General features: G+C 42.0%; 1 protein-coding gene across 1 annotated transcript in view; it reads left to right on the top strand.

Moving 5' to 3' along the window:
* Window positions 1-22,500, top strand: part of kmt2a (lysine (K)-specific methyltransferase 2A) — a gene marked incomplete at both ends in the record, with an annotated part of 110,966 nt that overhangs the window by 65,393 nt on the left and 23,073 nt on the right. Inside the window, 10 exon segments of the mRNA XM_084311960.1 lie at window positions 2,922-3,154; window positions 4,926-5,017; window positions 7,162-7,296; window positions 8,489-8,647; window positions 9,961-10,072; window positions 15,815-15,893; window positions 16,029-16,201; window positions 17,452-17,598; window positions 21,100-21,269; window positions 21,271-22,414. Of these exon segments, the coding sequence (XP_084168086.1) occupies window positions 2,922-3,154; window positions 4,926-5,017; window positions 7,162-7,296; window positions 8,489-8,647; window positions 9,961-10,072; window positions 15,815-15,893; window positions 16,029-16,201; window positions 17,452-17,598; window positions 21,100-21,269; window positions 21,271-22,414 (2,444 nt within the window).

Raw genomic sequence — 22,500 nt, 5'->3', positions numbered from 1 at the left:
ATTTTCGTTTTCTAAGCAGATCTCTGATTTTTTTTTTACCGAACCACTGCTGCCTGGGCGCAGTGATTTCATCACCTCAAAATCCTGTTGCTTTTTGAAAAACAGGGTTTTTGAGGTGATTAAATCACTGCGCCCCAGGCAGCAGTGGTTTGGCAAAGATTTTTTTCCGATTATATATCGGTTTAGAAAACGAAAATGTCATCATTTTCTCTTTTATTTCTCCACGTGGTAAATACACAGGTCACAACATGTTTACAGGAACGTTTTGGAGTTGTGTATTTCGTGATTATTGGGAACTAGGCTACACTGGCACACCTACTTCCAGTGAATGACGCTAAGCTAGGCTAACGCTGCGGCTGTTCCCTAAAGCCTAACGCATGCACAGAGAAGAAAAGGGTATGTAATGTATCTGCTTGTCTAAACTCCAGGGTAGATGGCAAATAAGCGAATTTCCCCAAAAAGTTGGCGTGTTCCTTTAAGACTAGATCATCAAATCTTGTGTTGGTGATCATTTAAAATAGCATTTCTTGTCGTTCGCTATGAGTCATGCTGCCCCCTGTAATTCAACGTGTCAATCAGGCCGCTGCTCGGAGGCGGTGTTACTCCGCGGTCCCACCGGCCCCGGTTGCCATGGCAGTTAGCGAGGCTTGACGAAGATCAAAGTGTCGACGGTAGAACGGGCCCGAAACGTGGAGGTGGATTTAAAGGGGAACGACGGATATTTTTGGAAAATGAATATTATTTTATTATGTTAGAAAAAGTCCAAACATTTTTAAATAAATGCAAAATAAAATGCAACACTCCCAGACGTACCCCACGCGAAGGTAAGGAAAAACTCACTAAAACCTAGCAATAGGAAAAAATGCACCACAGGCAATGTGGAGGAGAGAAACCTTAGAAGGGCCATTCAAGGGGGGCATCTCCCTTCTTAGATGTCGTATTAGTATTGTATCCATAGCCATAATATAGAATATAGTTATAGCTCTACAAACAAGGTGACCGTTCCCTATCTATCTAGTGGCGGCCTCGCTACAGACGGCTGCGGCTAATAGCTGGCACTCAAAAGTGTTAAGGACCAGCCAGTCACTAGAACGGGTTCCAATGGTCCACTTGCTGGAGTCGCTGCCTTGTTGCGATTCTTGTATCGACCGCAGAAGTATCATTCCACCAGAACCCGGTCCGCGGGGAGCATCACTTAGGCAGCGACCCAAACACGTTCTACTCGGGACCGCAAAAACAAGTCACGGATTGTAATTTGCCGTCTCGCATATCAATGATTCATAATGAAATGATCACGTTGAATAATTGATGTCTTGTTTTAGACGATTCGGTTACAGAGGGGTGATAAGCCGGCGCTTGACTCCGCCGCCCGCTCTCTGGCTCGATGTGGATTATTTGCTCATCGTAGCTTTCGTTCTGCCACGTGTGCCGTGGAATCTCTTATGGCAATGGATTACGCCGTTATGACACGCCGTACGGCGCATCCGTCTGTTCCTGTTCCACACACACACACTCGTGCTCGGCTATCGGCTTTCCCCACACCGTCTATCACACCGTCTATTTTGCCCTGGTCCCTGGGCTTTCTGAGGCAACCCCCCCTCCCTCCCCAGTGTCACATTTCACTCGTGTCGACCTGCGCTTTGCCCGTCTGTGTGTCAGTTCGACCTCCATTTGTTAATTGAACTATTTAGAAATTTTCTTTATTTTACCTTTATTTTACCAGGTAGTCACTTGAGATCAAAGATCTCTTTTTCGAGCAAGACCTGACCAAAATGGCAGCAAAAAACAAAAACAAACATACAAAAATACACAAAACACAGACAGAGACATAAAAGGGAATTTAATCCAGTTTAGCCGACATTAGACGAGGTAAAAACAGAGACAAACTCACAACTCACAAACGTGCAGCCATCTTGGAAAGGGCGTAACATGCGCTTTGCCCGTCTGTGCGTCAGTTCGACCTCCATTTGTTAATTGAACTATTTAGACGTTTTCTCTACTCCCGCCTGTCATGTCCTTCTCAGTAGCTCTTCGTCGAAGTTGTAAATCCGGCCGTCGTTGCTCCAGAACATCAATCGTGTGTTTCTTTTACTAACCGACTTGGGAACGTGGTGGGTTTTGTTCCATTGTTGATACTTGGGTTTTAGCCACGAGGCCGTCGTTACTGTAGGCCGGGGGAAAGACGCCTCGTATACTAAATAAACTGGACTTTTTAAGAAGTCTTTATTCATCATGCAGTAACACACATGTGCAATTTCTTTGGGTCACCAATGAAATTGGGTCTCTGCGCTTGACCCATCCCCCATTAAACAAGGTGCTTAAAAATTCCAATCAACCATTCGCATTGAATGTTTTGTTCATCCATGATAAAATTGTTTTTATTTTTTGTTGTTTTAATAAAAATCTGACGAGTCGCTGTCTCGTGCGCTACAACTGCTTTTCCTCATTTCTTCGTGTGTGATGCTCTAGCTGGCGAGCAGGCCAAGGAGATGGTTAAAAAAAAAAAAAAAAAAAGCAGCAGCATTTAAAAGTGAATTGTATCAAGTGACATCATTGAAAATATAAAGAATAGTGCTTGGAAAAGTACTTGAAAGACCTTCCATTTAATTTTGCAATGTCTGTGGGTACCCTGATTTACATTTTACATTTAGTAATTTAGCTGAACTGCTTTTATCCAAAGCGACTTACAAGTTCTGTACGACAGGTCATCAGGACGCGCACACAACTCTACCAGCTGAGTAACAATGTTCATCAAAGTGTTGCGTGCTACAGTGTAGGTTAGTTTATTAGGACAAGTGCATGACAGTAAGGTTAGTTAGGGTTAGATTTTTATTTTATTTTTTTAATGTATGCAAGAATCATCCGATGCTCGGCCTCCAGTTTGTGTGAACCCCCCCGTCTGTGCGTCTCCTGTCCCCCAGCAGCGGTGGTGGTGTCCTCCCCAACGCCGTGCTGCCGCCATCGCTGGACCACAACTACGCCCAGTGGCAGGGCCGCGAGGAGCTGTCCCGCGCCCAGCAGCCGCACCACCTGGTGAAGAAGATCATCCCGGCGCCCCGCCCCAAGACCCCCGGGGAACCGGACTCCCCCACCACCTCCCCTCCCCCTCCCCCGATCCCCGCGTCCCTGCCCCCTCCGCCCCCCCTGCTGCACGGTGAGGCCACCTTACCACACACACACACACGCTCACACACACACACACACACACACACACACACACACGCTCATACACACACACGCTCACACACACACACACACACGCTCACTCATACACACACATACACACACACACACACACACACGCTCATACACTCGGTCTCCGGTCTATAGGGAGGTGTACTGGTTACGCCACCTCGCTTGAAATTGCAACGTATTTCCCCATTGCCTGTTTCTAAATGGTCTCGTTTAAAACAAATAAAGTATGAACTTTTAATCGTAAAATAATGACGTCGAATTTTATTTCAACCAAAAATGCTTAAACAATAATGTCAGTGATAGAAGGGAACTCATTTTGTGCAAAAATGGAAAGCTTTCCAATGTTCACGAGGCAGAATACGATAATAGTCGATAAGGCCACGCAAAATAAATGGTTTGGTTCCGGTTGCCGACCGTGACCATGCCAATTTAGGTATTACATATATATATTTTTTTAACAATAAAGTTTAGTTAAATCTTAGTAAAAAAAAAAGTGCAGTCCATGTCAATAATGAGAATATATAAAAAGCAAGTATTTCACAATATTTGCACAGCTCTCTGACGTCAGGATATTTAGTGAGTAGTATTTAGGGGTGGCATTTTTAATACTACTACCTTTGTACATTGTCCTTTTGTAGTACAGTGTCTTTGTATTTTAACCTTTAGTATTATGGATATTAAACATGCTGCTGGCAGAGTACATGCATCCATGTTGTCGTGAACAATTTAATTAAATAAAAAAATTCCCTATCCATAGTTGCTGTGGGAACTTTTTTTTAATAAAAAATTAAATAAATTCCCTACCTACCCATGGCCTTAACTGACAACCAACAGGAACAAAACAATTTTTTTTAGGCCTAATCCATTTTCCCAATGATAAATCCCTATATGGGTGGACCTTGCGGGCGGTCCAAAGTGACGTCAGACTACACCTCCCTATAGCTGGTTATTCACTCATGTCCCGTATTGATTGATTGATTGATGGATTGAAGTTTATTTCAAATATGCAACATAACAAACAAACATCGAGTACATTAAGCCTTAAGCCGTTCAAATAATAAATGTATATATATTATTATTATATATTTTTTTGTCATTTACATATTTGAAAAGGAGTGGGAAGAAGCATACACTTATTTAATCCCACCCCTATTTACTCATCAGAACATACTAGGGCTGTCCCCGACTAAGGATTTGGATGGTCGACTAGGATTGACCAAAATTTGCCGTTAGTCGACTATTGGTCGACTTAAAAAAAAAAAAAAAAACGTATATTTAATTTTTTTTTTTTTTTTTATCATTCCATTTGGGCTGTGGGGGGTGCTTAATGTCTGAAGGAGTCGACTGAAGGCTTCTTGTCCTCTGCAAAAGCATGCAATTGGTCCACTGATGGATACATCTTGATATCTGTCTAGTATAGTGTGTTCATTAGATGGTGAAATCCTCTTTCAGTGCCTCTGTGCCTGTTTTCGTAGGCAGTTAGCCTCTGGTATGCGTGGCATTAGCGTTAGCCACGCTTCTAGGCCTCCTTTCTTTTGGAAAGAATGATACAAAAATATATATATATTTTTTTTATTTTTTTATTATTATATTCGACTAAGAGGTTGGCCAGTTGACTACGGCTCCTTTCGACCGAATAGTCGACTAATCGATTAATAGGGGTCAGCCCTAGAACATACTATATTTTATTGACTAATTCATAATGCGTGTCCCTGCTCTGGTCCCTGTAGACCGCGAGGACAGTCCAGACCCTCCTCCACCCGGCGTGAGCGACAACAGGCAGTGTGTCCTGTGTCTGACGTACGGAGACGAGAACACCAACGTGAGTCACACCACACACACACACACACACACACACACACACACACACACACACACACACACACACACACACACACACAATGCTGATCACATCACGTTTTACATTTAGTCATTTAGCTGCTGATGCTTTTATCCAAAGTGCTGTACAACAAGTCAGCAGGAAAGGTACACAGGGTTCACACAAGGACAAGGTCCTTGAGAAGTGCTTAAAGTGCTTGGTTTTTTACCCAAAAAAAATAGTTGAGGCCTGGAATTACAGCCCATTTTTTAACAAGGTGCTTAAAAAAAGTCCTTGATTTTCAAATCAACCATTCGCATTGAAAGTTTTGTCCCATCCATGATGAAACATTTCGGAATTATTCCAATTATTAACCTGGAGTAAACGGAAACAAACGGTGGAATCGGTGAATACGTTCAAGCGGAACACAATAACATTAGACTGGTAGCCCGCGTTATAAACGCATCAACAAGCCGTTATTCAATGCTTACCAATAACAATTGAGACTGGAAGTCTGCTATTTTACAATAATATCGTACCGTTGGTTGGTTAGTTGAGTTGCCGAATATATAGCTGGTTCATCAGCCTTTGTTCCAAAAGACTCGTGCTTCGCGCGCCGTCTTAGATGTTCGTTCCTGGTCGCTTCTTTGTCCTGAATGAGCGATGTTCGTCGTGCAGTCGGTCAAGCCGACCCGGAAGTAGTTTTGTTCTGCGCAGACGCACGTCCCAGAGCCGTGACGTGCGCCTCTCAAGTGTCTGTAGCACTCGCTACGAACGCCCACTAGATGGCACCAGACGGCAAGTAATCCTTTTGCAAAACAATTACTTATGAAAACAACATGGATAACACATTTGGATAATTCTACATAGTGATGCACCGATGTGAAAATTGTGGCCGATACCGATAACCGATATTAATATTGCTGTTCTGGCCGATACCGATATTTACCGATGTCGATATCTCTGTATAGAAAACACTGTTTTATGATAATCAAATAAAGAGCTATTTTCTAAAACGCATTTTTTTTTTTTCTTTTTTTTTTTTTTTTTTTTATAGAAATGTCTGATATTTTGAAACAATTTAACACTTTCTTTGCCAGGCTTATGTACATCATTATACCATCCTCTGCCAGCTCTATTTGTCTATGGAGAAGTTCCCCTTCTTTGCAGGGCTATAACTTTTTAAATTGTATTGCTAAATTGACATTACTATGGGCCATTCAACCTCAAGTATCTATCGTTCAGGATGTGGGAACGTTATACTTTTTCATCTCCAGGTTGTATAATAGTATATACGTCCAAATCATGTTGTTTATCGAGTTATTGGTAACGGATCGCTATCCATTGTGTCGCGCTCAAGTCCCGGGACCTATAGCGAGTGATCGGACCGAATTTGGATGAGCACCAGTTTCCGTTTCCGGTTTGGGCGATCCGCCGATCGGCCACCAGATGGCGCTCTTGAACCGTTGGAGAGTTGAGAGGGGACCAACAGTAGATCTCAAGTCTCCGCGGGAGAAATATGATTGCGATCACAGATTTTTGAAATATTGATCTCAATGACGTGTTACGGCGTCATTGGCAGAATTAGCATGGCGGGGAATGACGAGTTAAGGCGTCCTTGGCGACCAAAGTGTTAAGACCAAATTTTTATAAAGGATACAAGTGTGTCCTGAATTCACACACTATGGATAAGCCAACCCTGAGTATTCTCAATAGACATCTAACTCACTTGAGACCAAGTCACTGTATTCTGTGAACATTGTACAACAGTTCAAAACTTTAAAGTACAGTAGTAGTAGGCCTTAAATGGCCAACGCCAAAAGTATTATAATGGCCGGTATTATATTTCGACATCGGAACGATACCGATGTGTAAAAAAAAAACGGTGGCCGATATATCGTGCACCACTAGGGGTGTAACGATGCGACCTCACGGCGATTAAATTAGATTGCGATTCTTCAGGCAACGATTCAATGAATCATGAAATCTCTTCATTTGACCTCGATTCGATTCGATACATTTTCTATCGGTTCATTTAGATTATCGATTCTAACATTTTCAAATCGATGCATCGTTACACCCCTATGCACCACTGATTCTACACTACACCCCTGCACCCCTCCTCATCCCGTGTGCCCTGCTCTCAGGAGGGCGGCCGGCTGCTCTCCATGGGGCAGAACGACTGGACCCACGTGAACTGCGCCCTGTGGTCGACGGAGGTGTTCGAGGACGACGGCGCCCTGAAGAACGTCCACCTGGCGGCTCAGCGCGGGAAGCAGCTGGTGAGGAGAGACCCTACCACTGTGTGTTCCTCCCAGTGAGGAGAGACCCTACCACTGTGTGTTCCTCCCAGTGAGGAGAGACCCTACCACTGTGTGTTCCTCCCAGTGAGGAGAGACCCTACCACTGTGTGTTCCTCCCAGTGAGGAGAGACCCTACCACTGTGTGTTCCTCCCAGTGAGGAGAGACCCTACCACTGTGTGTGTTCCTCCCAGTGAGGAGAGACCCTACCACTGTGTGTTCCTCCCAGTGAGGAGAGACCCTACCACTGTGTGTTCCTCCCAGTGAGGAGAGACCCTACCACTGTGTGTTCCTCCCAGTGAGGAGAGACCCTACCACTGTGTGTTCCTCCCAGTGAGGAGAGACCCTACCACTGTGTGTTCCTCCCAGTGACGCTTCTCCAGAGGTCTAACCAGTGTGTCTGTGCCTCTCTCTCTGTGTGTGTGCTCTCTATCTCTCTCTCTCTGTACTCTCTCTCGCTCTCTCTCTCTGTACTCTCTATCTCTCTCTCTCTGTACGCTCTATCTCTATCTCTCTCTGTACTCTCTATCTCTATCTCTCTGTACTCTCTCTCTCTCGCTCTATCTCTCTCTCTCTGTACTCTCTATCTCTCTCTCTCTCTGTATCTCTCTCTGTACTCTATCTCTCTCTCTGTTCTCTCTCGCTCTCTCTCTGTACTCTCTCTCTCTCTCTCTCTGTACTCTCTATCTCTCTCTCTCTGTTCTCTCTCGCTCTATTTCTCTCTCTCTCTCTGTACTCTCTCTCTCTGTACTCTCTCTCTCTCTCTCTGTACTCTCTCTCTCTCTCTGTACTCTCTCTCTCTCTGTACTCTCTATCTCTATCTCTCTCTCTCTCTCTGTACTCTCTCTCTCTCGCTCTATCTCTCTCTCTCTGTACTCTATCTCTATCTCTCTCTCTCTCTCTCTCTATCTGTACTCTATCTCTCTCTCTCTCTCTCTCTCTCTCTGTGCTCTCTATCTCTGTGTGCTCTCTCTCTGTGTGTGTGTGCTCTCTCTCCCTCCCTCCCTCCCTCCCTCCCTCTCTCTCTCTCTCTCTCTCTCTCTCTCTCTCTCTCTCTCTCTCTCTCTCTCTCTCTTTCTCTCTCTCTCTTTTTCTTTCTCTCTCTCTCTCTCTCTCTCTCTCTCTCTCTCTCTCTCTCTCTCTCTCTCCCTCCCCCCCTCCCTCCCCCCTCAGCTCTGTGAGCAGTGCCAGAGGCCGGGAGCCTCAGTGAGCTGCTGTGTGACGGCCTGCAGCAGTAACTACCACTTCATGTGCGCTCGCCAGAGTCACTGCGTCTTCCTGGAGGACAAGAAGGTCTACTGCCCCGAGCACAGGGACCTCACCAAGGGAGAGGTGAGGGCACACCATCATTTAACCCTAACCGTCTGTAGTGTGGTAGTGAAAGGTTGACCGTCTGTAGAGTGGTAGTGAAAGGGTTGACCTTCTGTAGTGTGGTAGTGAAAGGGTTAACCTGCTGTAGTGTGGTAGTGAAAGGTTAACCTTCTGTAGTGAAAGGTTAACCTTCTGTAGTGTGGTAGTGAAAGGGTTAACCATCTGTAGTGTGGTAGTGAAAGGTTAGCCTTCTGTAGTGTGGTAGTGAAAGGGTTAACCGTCTGTAGTGTGGTAGTGAAAGTTTGACCTTCTGTAGTGTGGTAGTGAAAGGGTTAACCTTCTGTAGTGTGGTAGTGAAATGTTAACCTTCTGTAGTGTGGTAGTGAAAGGTTAACCTTCTGTAGTGTGGTAGTGAAAGGGTTAACCATCTGTAGTGTGGTAGTGAAAGGTTAGCCTTCTGTAGTGTGGTAGTGAAAGGGTTAACCGTCTGTAGTGTGGTAGTGAAAGGTTAACCTTCTGTAGTGTGGTAGTGAAAGTTTGACCTTCTGTAGTGTGGTAGTGAAAGGGTTAACCTTCTGTAGTGTGGTAGTGAAAGGTTAACCTTCTGTAGTGTGGTAGTGAAAGGGTTAACCGTCTGTAGTGTGGTAGTGAAAGTTTGACCTTCTGTAGTGTGGTAGTGAAAGGGTTAACCTTCTGTAGTGTGGTAGTGAAAGGTTAACCTTCTGTAGTGTGGTAGTGAAAGGGTTAACCTTCTGTAGTGTGGCAGTGAAAAGTTAACCTTCTGTAGTGCGGTAGTGAAAGGTTAACCTTCTGTAGTGTGGTAGTGAAAGGTTAACCTTCTGTAGTGTGGTAGTGAAAGGGTTAACCTTCTGTAGTGTGGTAGTGAAAGGTTGACCTTCTGTAGTGTGGTAGTGAAAGGTTAACCTTCTGTAGTGTGGTAGTGAAAGGTTGACCTTCTGTAGTGTGGTAGTGAAAGGTTAACCTTCTGTAGTGTGGTAGTGAAAGGTTAACCTTCTGTAGTGTGGTAGTGAAAGGGTTAACCTTCTGTAGTGTGGCAGTGAAAGGTTAACCTTCTGTAGTGTGGTAGTGAAAGGGTTAACCTTCTGTAGTGTGGTAGTGAAAGGTTAACCGTCTGTAGTGTGGTAGTGAAAGGGTTAACCATTTGGTAGTGTGGCAGTGAAATGGTTAACCATTTTGGTAGTGTGATAGTAAACGGTTAACCTTCTGTAGTGTGGCAGTGAAAGGGTCAACCTTCTGTGTGTGTTGTCGCGGTGAAAGGGTTAACCGTTTGGTAGTGTGGCAGTGACTGGGTTAACGGGGTGTTCTGTCCGCAGGTGGTGTCTGGGTTCGAGGTGCCGCGCAGGATGCTGGTGGACCCTGAGGGCCTGGGCCTCAGGAGGAAGTGGCTGGCGGGCCTGGAGCCGGAGAACCTCCACATGAAGATAGGTGGGTGGGGTCGGGGGGGTCCACTCAATGTCAAGCCATCATATCTGGTATATTCAACTGTCTTTTAAATGTCAAGCCGTCATATTCTGGTATATTCAACTGTCTTTTAAATGTCAAGCCATCATATTCTGGTATATTCAACTGCCTTTTAAATGTCAAGCCATCATATTCTGGTATATTCAACTGTCTTTTAAATGTCAAGCCATCATATTCTGGTATATTCAACTCTTTTAAATGTCAAGCCATCATATTCTGGTATATTCAACTGTCTTTTAATGTCAAGCCATCATATTCTGGTATATTCAACTCTTTTAAATGTCAAGCCATCATATTCTGGTATATTCAACTGTCTTTTAAATGTCAAGTCATCATATTCTGGTATATTCAACTGTCTTTTAAATGTCAAGCCGTCATATTCTGGTATATTCAACAGTCTTTTAATGTCAATCCATCATATTCTGGTATATTCTACTGTCTTTTAAATGTCAAGCCGTCATATTCTGGTATATTCAACCGTCTTTTAAATGTCAAGCCATCATATTCTGGTATATTCAACTGTCTTTTAAATGTCAAGCCGTCATATTCTGGTATATTCAACTGTCTTTTAAATGTCAAGCCGTCATATTCTGGTATATTCAACTGTCTTTTAAATGTCAAGCCATCATATTCTGGTATATTCAACTGTCTTTTAAATGTCAAGCCATCATATTCTGGTATATTCAACTGTCCTTTAAATGTCGAGCCATCATATTCTGGTATATTCAACTGTCTTTTAAATATCAAGCCATCATATTCTGGTATATTCAACTGTCTTTTAAATGTCAAGCCATCATATTCTGGTATATTCAACTGTCTTTTAAATGTCAAGCCGTCATATATCTGGTATATTCAACTGTCTTTTAAATGTCAAACCATCATATTCTGGTATATTCAACTGTCTTTTAAATGTCAAGCCATCATATTCTGGTATATTCAACTGTCTTTTAAATGTCAAGCCATCATATTCTGGTATATTCAACTGTCTTTTAAATGTCAAGCCGTCATATTCTGGTATATTCAACTGTCTTTTAAATGTCAAGCCATCATATTCTAGTATATTCAACTGTCTTTTAAATGTCAAGCCATCATATTCTGGTATATTCAACTGTCTTTTAAATGTCAAGCCATCATATTCTGGTATATTCAACTGTCTTTTAAATGTCAAGCCATCATATTCTGGTATATTCAACTGTCTTTTAAATGTCAAGCCATCATATTCTGGTATAGTCAACTGTCTTTTAAATGTCAAGCCATCATATTCTGGTATATTCAACTGTCTTTTAAATGTCAAGCCATCATATTCTGGTATATTCAACTGTCTTTTAAATGTCAAGCCATCATATTCTGGTATATTCAACTGTCTTTTAAATGTCAAGCCATCATATTCTGGTATATTCAACTGTCTTTTAAATGTCAAGCCATCATATTCTGGTATATTCAACGGTCTTTCAAATGTCAAGCCATCATATTCTGGTATATTCAACTGTCTTTTAAATGTCAAGCCATCATATTCTGGTATATTCAACTGTCTTTTAAATGTCAAGCCATCATATTCTGGTATATTCAACTGTCTTTTAAATGTCAAGCCATCATATTCTGGTATATTCAACTGTCTTTTAAATGTCAAGCCATCATATTCTGGTATATTCAACGGTCTTTCAAATGTCAAGCCATCATATTCTGGTATATTCAACTGTCTTTTAATGTCAAGCCATCATATTCTGGTATATTCAACTGTCTTTTAAATGTCAAGCCATCATATTCTGGTATATTCAACTGTCTTTTAAATGTCAAGCCATCATATTCTGGTATATTCAACTGTCTTTTAAATGTCAAGCCACCATATTCTGGTATATTCAACTGTCTTTTAAATGTCAAGCCATCATATTCTAGTATATTCAACTGTCTTTTAAATGTCAAGCCATCATATTCTGGTATATTCAACTGTCTTTTAAATGTCAAGCCATCATATTCTGGTATATTCAACTGTCTTTTAAATGTCAAGCCATCATATTCTGGTATATTCAACTGTCTTTTAAATGTCAAGCCATCATATTCTGGTATAGTCAACTGTCTTTTAAATGTCAAGCCATCATATTCTGGTATATTCAACTGTCTTTTAAATGTCAAGCCATCATATTCTGGTATATTCAACTGTCTTTTAAATGTCAAGCCATCATATTCTGGTATATTCAACTGTCTTTTAAATGTCAAGCCATCATATTCTGGTATATTCAACTGTCTTTTAAATGTCAAGCCATCATATTCTGGTATATTCAACTGTCTTTTAAATGTCAAGCCATCATATTCTGGTATATTCAACGGTCTTTTAATGTCAAGCCATCATATTCTGGTATATTCAACTGTCTTTTAATTGTCAAGCCATCATATTCTGGTATATTCAACTGTCTTTTAAATGTCAAGCCATCATATTCTGGTATATTCAACGGTCTTTTAATGTCAAGCCATCATATTCTGGTATATTCAACTGTCTTTTAAATGTCAAGCCATCATATTCTGGTATATTCAACTGTCTTTTAAATGTCAAGCCATCATATTCTGGTATATTCAACTGTCTTTTAAATGTCAAGCCATCATATTCTGGTATATTCAACGGTCTTTCAAATGTCAAGCCATCATATTCTGGTATATTCAACTGTCTTTTAATGTCAAGCCATCATATTCTGGTATATTCAACTGTCTTTTAAATGTCAAGCCATCATATTCTGGTATATTCAACTGTCTTTTAAATGTCAAGCCATCATATTCTGGTATATTCAACTGTATTTTAAATGTCAAGCCATCATATTCTGGTATATTCAACTGTCTTTTAAATGTCAAGCCATCATATTCTGGTATATTCAACTGTCTTTTAAATGTCAAGCCATCATATTCTGGTATATTCAACTGTCTTTTAAATGTCAAGCCATCATATTCTGGTATATTCAACTGTCTTTTAAATGTCAAGCCATCATATTCTGGTATATTCAACTGTCTTTTAAATGTCAAGCCATCATATTCTGGTCTATTCAACTGTCTTTTAAATGTCAAGCCATCATATTCTGGTATGTTCAACTGTCTTTTAAATGTCAAGCCATCATATTCTGGTATATTCAACTAATGTCAAGCCATCATATTCTGGTATATTCAACTGTCTTTTAAATGTCAAGCCATCATATTCTGGTATATTCAACTGTCTTTTAAATGTCAAGCCGTCATATTCTGGTATATTCAACTGTCTTTTAAATGTCAAGCCATCATATTCTAGTATATTCAACTGTCTTTTAAATGTCAAGCCATCATATTCTGGTATATTCAACTGTCTTTTAAATGTCAAGCCATCATATTCTGGTATATTCAACTGTCTTTTAAATGTCAAGCCATCATATTCTGGTATATTCAACTGTCTTTTAAATGTCAAGCCATCATATTCTGGTATAGTCAACTGTCTTTTAAATGTCAAGCCATCATATTCTGGTATATTCAACTGTCTTTTAAATGTCAAGCCATCATATTCTGGTATATTCAACTGTCTTTTAAATGTCAAGCCATCATATTCTGGTATATTCAACTGTCTTTTAAATGTCAAGCCATCATATTCTGGTATATTCAACTGTCTTTTAAATGTCAAGCCATCATATTCTGGTATATTCAACGGTCTTTCAAATGTCAAGCCATCATATTCTGGTATATTCAACTGTCTTTTAAATGTCAAGCCATCATATTCTGGTATATTCAACTGTCTTTTAAATGTCAAGCCATCATATTCTGGTATATTCAACTGTCTTTTAAATGTCAAGCCATCATATTCTGGTATATTCAACTGTCTTTTAAATGTCAAGCCATCATATTCTGGTATATTCAACTGTCTTTTAAATGTCAAGCCATCATATTCTGGTATATTCAACTGTCTTTTAAATGTCAAGCCATCATATTCTGGTATATTCAACGGTCTTTCAAATGTCAAGCCATCATATTCTGGTATATTCAACTGTCTTTTAATGTCAAGCCATCATATTCTGGTATATTCAACTGTCTTTTAAATGTCAAGCCATCATATTCTGGTATATTCAACTGTCTTTTAAATGTCAAGCCATCATATTCTGGTATATTCAACTGTCTTTTAAATGTCAAGCCACCATATTCTGGTATATTCAACTGTCTTTTAAATGTCAAGCCATCATATTCTAGTATATTCAACTGTCTTTTAAATGTCAAGCCATCATATTCTGGTATATTCAACTGTCTTTTAAATGTCAAGCCATCATATTCTGGTATATTCAACTGTCTTTTAAATGTCAAGCCATCATATTCTGGTATATTCAACTGTCTTTTAAATGTCAAGCCATCATATTCTGGTATAGTCAACTGTCTTTTAAATGTCAAGCCATCATATTCTGGTATATTCAACTGTCTTTTAAATGTCAAGCCATCATATTCTGGTATATTCAACTGTCTTTTAAATGTCAAGCCATCATATTCTGGTATATTCAACTGTCTTTTAAATGTCAAGCCATCATATTCTGGTATATTCAACTGTCTTTTAAATGTCAAGCCATCATATTCTGGTATATTCAACTGTCTTTTAAATGTCAAGCCATCATATTCTGGTATATTCAACGGTCTTTTAATGTCAAGCCATCATATTCTGGTATATTCAACTGTCTTTTAATTGTCAAGCCATCATATTCTGGTATATTCAACTGTCTTTTAAATGTCAAGCCATCATATTCTGGTATATTCAACGGTCTTTTAATGTCAAGCCATCATATTCTGGTATATTCAACTGTCTTTTAAATGTCAAGCCATCATATTCTGGTATATTCAACTGTCTTTTAAATGTCAAGCCATCATATTCTGGTATATTCAACTGTCTTTTAAATGTCAAGCCATCATATTCTGGTATATTCAACGGTCTTTCAAATGTCAAGCCATCATATTCTGGTATATTCAACTGTCTTTTAATGTCAAGCCATCATATTCTGGTATATTCAACTGTCTTTTAAATGTCAAGCCATCATATTCTGGTATATTCAACTGTCTTTTAAATGTCAAGCCATCATATTCTGGTATATTCAACTGTATTTTAAATGTCAAGCCATCATATTCTGGTATATTCAACTGTCTTTTAAATGTCAAGCCATCATATTCTGGTATATTCAACTGTCTTTTAAATGTCAAGCCATCATATTCTGGTATATTCAACTGTCTTTTAAATGTCAAGCCATCATATTCTGGTATATTCAACTGTCTTTTAAATGTCAAGCCATCATATTCTGGTATATTCAACTGTCTTTTAAATGTCAAGCCATCATATTCTGGTCTATTCAACTGTCTTTTAAATGTCAAGCCATCATATTCTGGTATGTTCAACTGTCTTTTAAATGTCAAGCCATCATATTCTGGTATATTCAACTGTCTTTTAAATGTCAAGCCATCATATTCTGGTATATTCAACTGTCTTTTAAATGTCAAGCCATCATATTCTGGTATAGTCAACCGTCTTTTAAATGTCAAGCCATCATATTCTGGTATATTCAACTGTCTTTTAAATGTCAAGCCATCATATTCTGGTATAGTCAACTGTCTTTTAAATGTCAAGCCATCATATTCTGGTATATTCAACTGTCTTTTAAATGTCAAGCCATCATATTCTGGTATAGTGTCTTTTGATCCGAGAGTCACATACTCTTGTCATCGCAGGTTCCATGACCATCGATTGCTTGGGGATCCTGACTGAGCTCTCGGACTGCAAGCGCAAACTCTTCCCCATCGGATATCAGTGAGTGTCACGGATGCACCTCAGTGTTTTATCCTTCACAGTTACTACGATTTGTCCTCGTTTCTTGTTGTTAAGTACCGTTCACAGCCCATTTGACTACAGGAAGTGTAACTGTTTTTATGTCTCTTCTTCCAGGTGCTCCAGGATGTACTGGAGCACTCTAGATGCCCGTAAGCGCTGCGTCTACACCTGCAGGATCCTGGTGTGTCGCCCCCCGGTGGTGGAGTCGGACCTGAAGATCACGACGGCTCCAGAGGAGAACCGCACCATCGCACACAGCGCCCCCTACAGCGGCTCTCCCACCACAGGTAGAGGACAGAGCCAGTGGCCCGGTGGCGTGTAGGAGGTTCTGTGTTAGTGAGTCACTAGGGGGTCAAAACCTGTTCATATATTTATATAGATTAATTACACACACAAGCCTTTATTTCTTAAAATGTTGATGATTATGGCTTACAGCTAATGAAAACCCAGAATTCTGTATCTGAGAAAATTTGAATATTACATGAGATTTATTACAGAAATGTCGGCCTACTGAAAAGTATATGCACTCGATACTTGGTCGTGTCTCCTTTTGCATGAATCAATGAGGCGTGGCGTGGAGGCGTGGCCTGGAGGCGTGGCCTGGAGGCGACCAATATATCTCCTCAATATTCTAATAGAACAGAAATACTTTATTCATCCCGAGGGAAGTTTGGCACTACAGATCACTCACAGTAAATGGTAAACATTTAGGTAGACAAAAACTAAAAGTCACGAATAAAAATAAGCCTAAGAATAAAATATGGTCCTGGATATACATTTCCTATAATAATAATAATAATAATAAATCAATTTCTATAGCGCCTTTCAGGAAACCCAAGGTCGGTTTACTATCAAGAGGGCTGGGGAAAGGGGGCAGTAGGGGAAAAGCGAAAAAAGGGGATGATGAGGGCAGGTAAGGGATAATGAACCTAATCTAAACTAACTGATGGGGAAACGGCTCTGTGAATAGGTGTGTTTTTAGAGCGGATTTGAAGGTGTCCAGGGTTGGGGCGTTGTGGATTTCAGGGGGGAGAGAGTTCCAGAGGGGGGGGGGGGACGCCACGCTGAAGGCTCTGTGAGAGAGTTCCAGAGGGTAGGGGACGCCACGCTGAAGGCTCTGTGAGAGAGTTCCAGAGGGGGGGGGGGACGCCACGCTGAAGGCTCTGTGAGAGAGTTCCAGAGGGGGGGGGGGGACGCCACGCTGAAGGCTCTGTGAGAGAGTTTCAGAGGGGGGGGGGGGGACGCCACGCTGAAGGCTCTGTGAGAGAGTTCCAGAGGGGGGGGGGGGGACGCCACGCTGAAGGCTCGGTCACCGAAAGTCTGCAACGCCCCAAAGTTCCTATGTTGCATTCTAATATAAAATATACTAATATAAAATGTCCTATGTTACATTCTAATGTAAAATATACAGTAAAAATATCCAGAATATACAGTAAGTGTCCAGGAAGACTTTTGGTTGTACCTAATTTATTGAGATGTACCTGTGTGTATTTATATATATATATTATATATATTACATTTCTGTTTCCAGATAAAGACATTCCTGACCCGTTCGACTCGCCGAGGCGCCCCGGCGCTCTCTCCCCCCCCAACACCCCCCGGCTGAGGGTCTACTCCCGGCACCGGCACCCAAGCTACCCCCCCTGCCAGCGCTCCCCAGGTGCCAGGCCCATGCCCTCTCCAGGTATTCCTACCTTCATGTTCTGATTCAGGAGTCTGGACATCATTACCTTGGACTATAAACTACTGTACTATACTACTATGACTACAATAATAATAATAATATCATTACCTTGGACTATAAACTACTGTACTATACTACTATGACTACAATAATAATAATAATATCATTACCTTGGACTATAAACTACTGTACTATACTACTATGACTACTATAATAATAATAATAATAATAATAATAATAATAATAATAATAATAATAATAATAATAATAATAATAATAATACTATACTACTATGACTACTATAATAATAATAATAATAATAATAATAATAATAATAATAATAATAATAATAATACTATACTACTATGACTACTATAATAATAATAATAATAATAATAATAATAATAATAATACTATACTACTATGACTACTATAATAATAATAATAATAATAATAATAATAATAATAATAATAATAATAATAATAATAATACTATACTACTATGACTACTATGACTACTATAATAATAATAATAATAATAATAATAATAATAATAATAATAATAATAATACTATACTACTATGACTACTATAATAATAATAGGACGGCTGGGTGGCGCAGCGGACTAAGCGCTCGTCACCAACGCGAGAGACACTGGTATCGAATCTGGCTGTCAGCGTTGCCTCCGGCTTGGCCGGCCGTCATACTGGCTCAATTGGCAGAGTCAGCGGGTGGGAAGCCGGTGGGGTGGTATTCTGGTCGTTGTAAACAGCGACTCCTACAGGTCGGTCAGGGTGCCTGCAGGTGAAGGTAGTGTGACCTCCCACGCGTTACACTTCGCCAATGAGAGTCCTCGCTGGCAGGTGAAAAGAGGCTGCTGGCTGTCTCCTATGTCTCGGAGGAAGCATCTGATAGACTTCAGGGCTCCCTAGACCGGCCAGTGGGGGGCACATGCAAGCAACGACCAGGAAGGGGAGGGGGGAATTGGCATAACGACTCAAATTGGGATGGGAGAAAAACACAGAAAAACAGGAGGAGAAAAAGTGGATCAAAATAATAATAATTATAATGCATTAAATGTATGAGTGCTTACAGGGTAAACACATAGACTTTAAAAACATAGGCAATTAAAAAAAAACAAGGCATAAAAACATAGAAAAAAGGGATAAAACACACAGGGCATGTATACAAAGGTTAAAACTGAGAAGGCTTTTTTGAAGAGGTATGTTTTTAGTCCTGTTTTAAAGGAAGCAATGGTCTATGGTGCTCTATAAACTACTATAAAACCATTATTGCAGAAGATAGTTTCAGATTATTTTATTGTCACAGCTCTTTTAAATGTACAAACATTCAGAAAAACACGAGATGCTCATTATTCTCGGCTCCTCAACCGTAGTAGATTTGTAAACGGGGTTCGCACGAGGTCCTTGAAGTGCTTAAAGTGCTTTATTGTGGAATTCCTTGAAAACTGCCAATTTTTTAACAAGGTGCTTAAAAAGTCCTTGGAATTCAAATCAACCATTCGCATTGAACGTTTTCTTCATCCATGATAAAAAAATTCTGAATCAAGAAATTTTTATCTAAAGTGTAACTACCGTAATTGTCGGAAATTGGTTTTAAGCCATACATATTCGATCAGATTTATAAATTTTTTATATAAAAAAAAAAAACATTTAAAAGTGAATTGTATCCTTTTAAATGCCTTTTTAAAATGGAAAAGTACTTGAAAGTCCTTGAATTTTATTTTGCAATGTCTGTGGGAACCCTGTGTAAACATAATACTCAACGTATATATTCCATCTATACAAACTATTAACTATAAGCTATAACTATGAATATAAACTAGATATAAATAAACTATGAACTAAAACTATAAACTTAACTATGGAACTCACTCAGGTTTACAGCTGGGGGCTCCTGCTGTGTCTCCCCCCCAGAGTGTCTGTCACACCACAGTCAGCAGCTGAAACCCCACCAGTCTTTCGCTGTCGACTAAAAACACACCTCTTCACTCAATATCTGAAATGAAGGACGGGGGGGGGGGGGGGGGGGGGGGGGGAACTAAGAAGAAAAACTACTAACCTTCTTACGGTCTACTACTATCATGCACTCTTCCACTAGAAGCAGTGGTTCCCAAACTGTGGTGCGCGAGCGCCCTCTAGGTGGTGCGTGACATGAAAAGGCTAATGGTGGTAAAAAAAAAAAAATCATAAAAATCTTAGTCAAACCTTTAGTATTATGGATATTAAACATGCTGGCAGAGTACATGCATCCATGTTGTCGTGAACATTTGAATTAAATAAAGAAATTCCCTATCCATAGTCGCCGTGGGAAGAGATAAAATAAAAAATAAAAGAAATTCCCTACCTACTCATGGCCTTAACTGACAACCAACAGGAACCAAAGTATATATTATTTTATGCCTAATAAATATAACTAATATACATTATTTCAAATGGGGATTTTCACTGTGTAAATCATGAAATTCAAGAAACGTTTTAATAAAAAACTTACGTTTTAATAATAATAATAAACAATAATGTCTCGGGCATGTCTGACACAGGTGTGCTTCATCTGTGCACGGAGACCAGCAACAATTTTTTCTAACAGAAACCCATTGGGGGGTGCGTCAGCTAGGTCGGGAGGTGACAGGGGGTGCACGGCCAAAAAAGTTTGCGAACCGCTCCACTAGATCATCTTCCTTGCCTATATTACTACCCACTATACTAATAGGTCTCTACTAGGGATCTCCGATATTATAGGCCTACCGATATTATCGGCCGATATTGGCATTAAAATGTAATATCAGAAATGATCGGTATCTGTTTTAAAAAGAAAAAAATATTTGTTTTAAATATATATTTTTTTACATTTATTTAACCTTTATTTACCCAGGTAAGAACAAATGCTTATTTTATTTATTGTGAAAAGTATGCATAATGTTGTGTTAATTCCACGACGAGATATGTAATGTTAATTACCTGAAATTATTCCGTTTTTTGGGGGGGAAACCCTGCATATATCGGTATCGGTTGATATCGCTATCGGAAATTAAGAGTTGGACAATATCGGTATATTGGATATCGGTAAAAAAGCCAATATCGAACATCCCTAGTCTCTGCTACTATGCAGCACTCATCACTGCAGCACCCAGGTTTCAACACTGATGAACATTGTTACTCAGCTGGTAGAGTTGCACCCTTCCTTCCTTCCTGCTGACTTTATATATGTATTTATTTAATTGATTAATCCCCCACTGCACTGTTTTTTGTCCTGTGTCTGTGTTGGTGTTGTCGTTTATTGTGAAAAAAAGAAAGGAAAAAAACGCATAAACTGTAACGCTGCAACAATTACCAATGTGTTTTTACACAAATGGCTAATAAAGGAATCTGAATCTGACTTGTCGTACAGAACCTGTAAGTCGCTCTGGATAAAAAGCGTTCAGCTAAATGACTAAAATGTAAACATCAGTTGACCGTCATGTCGTCGTCTCCCCACCAGGTGGCTCCAGCCAGTGCCAGATCCACGAGATGGTGACCGTGGGCGACCCGCTGCTGACCCCCGGCGTGCGGAACACGGGCACCACCACCCGGCGGCACAGCACCCCGTCCCTCTCGCCCCCCTCGCACCTCCCCAACAGACCGAGAGGGATGACCCTGCTGCGACCCCTCAACCTCGCCCCCTCCGCTCATCCCCTCGCCCGCCAGAGACCCGGAGAAGGCCAGACACCCCGGCAGGGATCCCGGTCACCGGGACGGCAGCAGCGGCAGACTGTCCTCCTCCTCGACGGACCGGGGGGGCAGACCGCCGCCGCCACCACCACCGCCGTCCAGGGACCCAGGGAGGGACCGAGAGACGGACCGGGGGGGCAGGGCGTCCGGCAGAGACCCCGGGGTCTCGAAGGATCCGGAGAAGAGTCTGCCGCCGCCCAGAGACCTCGGGCACAAGGACTCCGACAAGGCGAGGGTACCTTCTGGAGAACCGGAGAGGGGCAGAGCGCAGGCCAGAGACCCGGGCCTCCGGGACCCGGAGAAGGGGAGACACGCGAGCAGAGACTCCGAGAAGGGGAGGCAGACGAGCGGCTACAGGAACACGGACAAGGGCAGGCCGCCCTACAGAGACCCGGACGCCAGGGACGGCGAGAGAGGGAGAGCGCTCCGAGACACGGGCCTCAGGGACTCTGAGAGGCACCGGCAGTTCAGCAGGGACCCCCCCGACAGAGGAGGGAGGGACCCGGGCCAGGATAATAAGGGCCGACCTCCCGGCAGAGACGCGAGCCTCAGGGGCCCCGACAGAGGCAGGCCGCCCTCGAGGGACTCCGGCTACAGAACCACCGGCGGCGTCTTCTCCAAACAGGGCGGTGGAGGAGGAGGAGGAGGAGGAGACGGTAAGAACCCCAGACTGGCACCGGCAGGTCCGGGCCAGTCCTCCCCTCCCATGGGCACCGCGGTCCTCACGGGCCAACACCACCAGCGAGGCGGCAGCTCGAAGTCGGACAAGCAAGGGAAACAGGGGGGCAACAAGGACCACCCCGACGTCTCGGCCGCGCTCATGGCGCTGCTGCCTCGTCACCGCTCCGCCTCCATCGGCACCACCCAGCCCAAGGACAACAGAGCCTACCCGGGGAAGGAGGGGTGGAGCCGGGGGGACCGGGACGTCCATACCGGCCCCCGTCCACAAGGACTCCGCCTCCGTGGGGAAATCCGGCTCCCCTCAGCCGCCTCCGTTCCAGAGGGGCGGCGGCGCGAGGAAGACGTCGCACGATTACTCGTCCGGGCCGGTGCTGCTGGCTATGAAACCCGTGTGGTCGTCCAGGGTGCCGCCGGCGGACGAGGACGTCGTCATCAAACGTGGCTCCGCCCACTACCAGGCCTGCCCGGCCGCCGCTCCCGCTGCCAGAGA

This window comes from Notolepis coatsorum, assembly GCF_963971535.1.
Source record: "Notolepis coatsorum genome assembly, chromosome: 1".
NCBI lineage: Eukaryota > Metazoa > Chordata > Actinopteri > Aulopiformes > Paralepididae > Notolepis > Notolepis coatsorum.
Note: the sequence above shows the minus strand (reverse complement) of the source record. Positions and strands in the feature narration are given on the sequence as shown.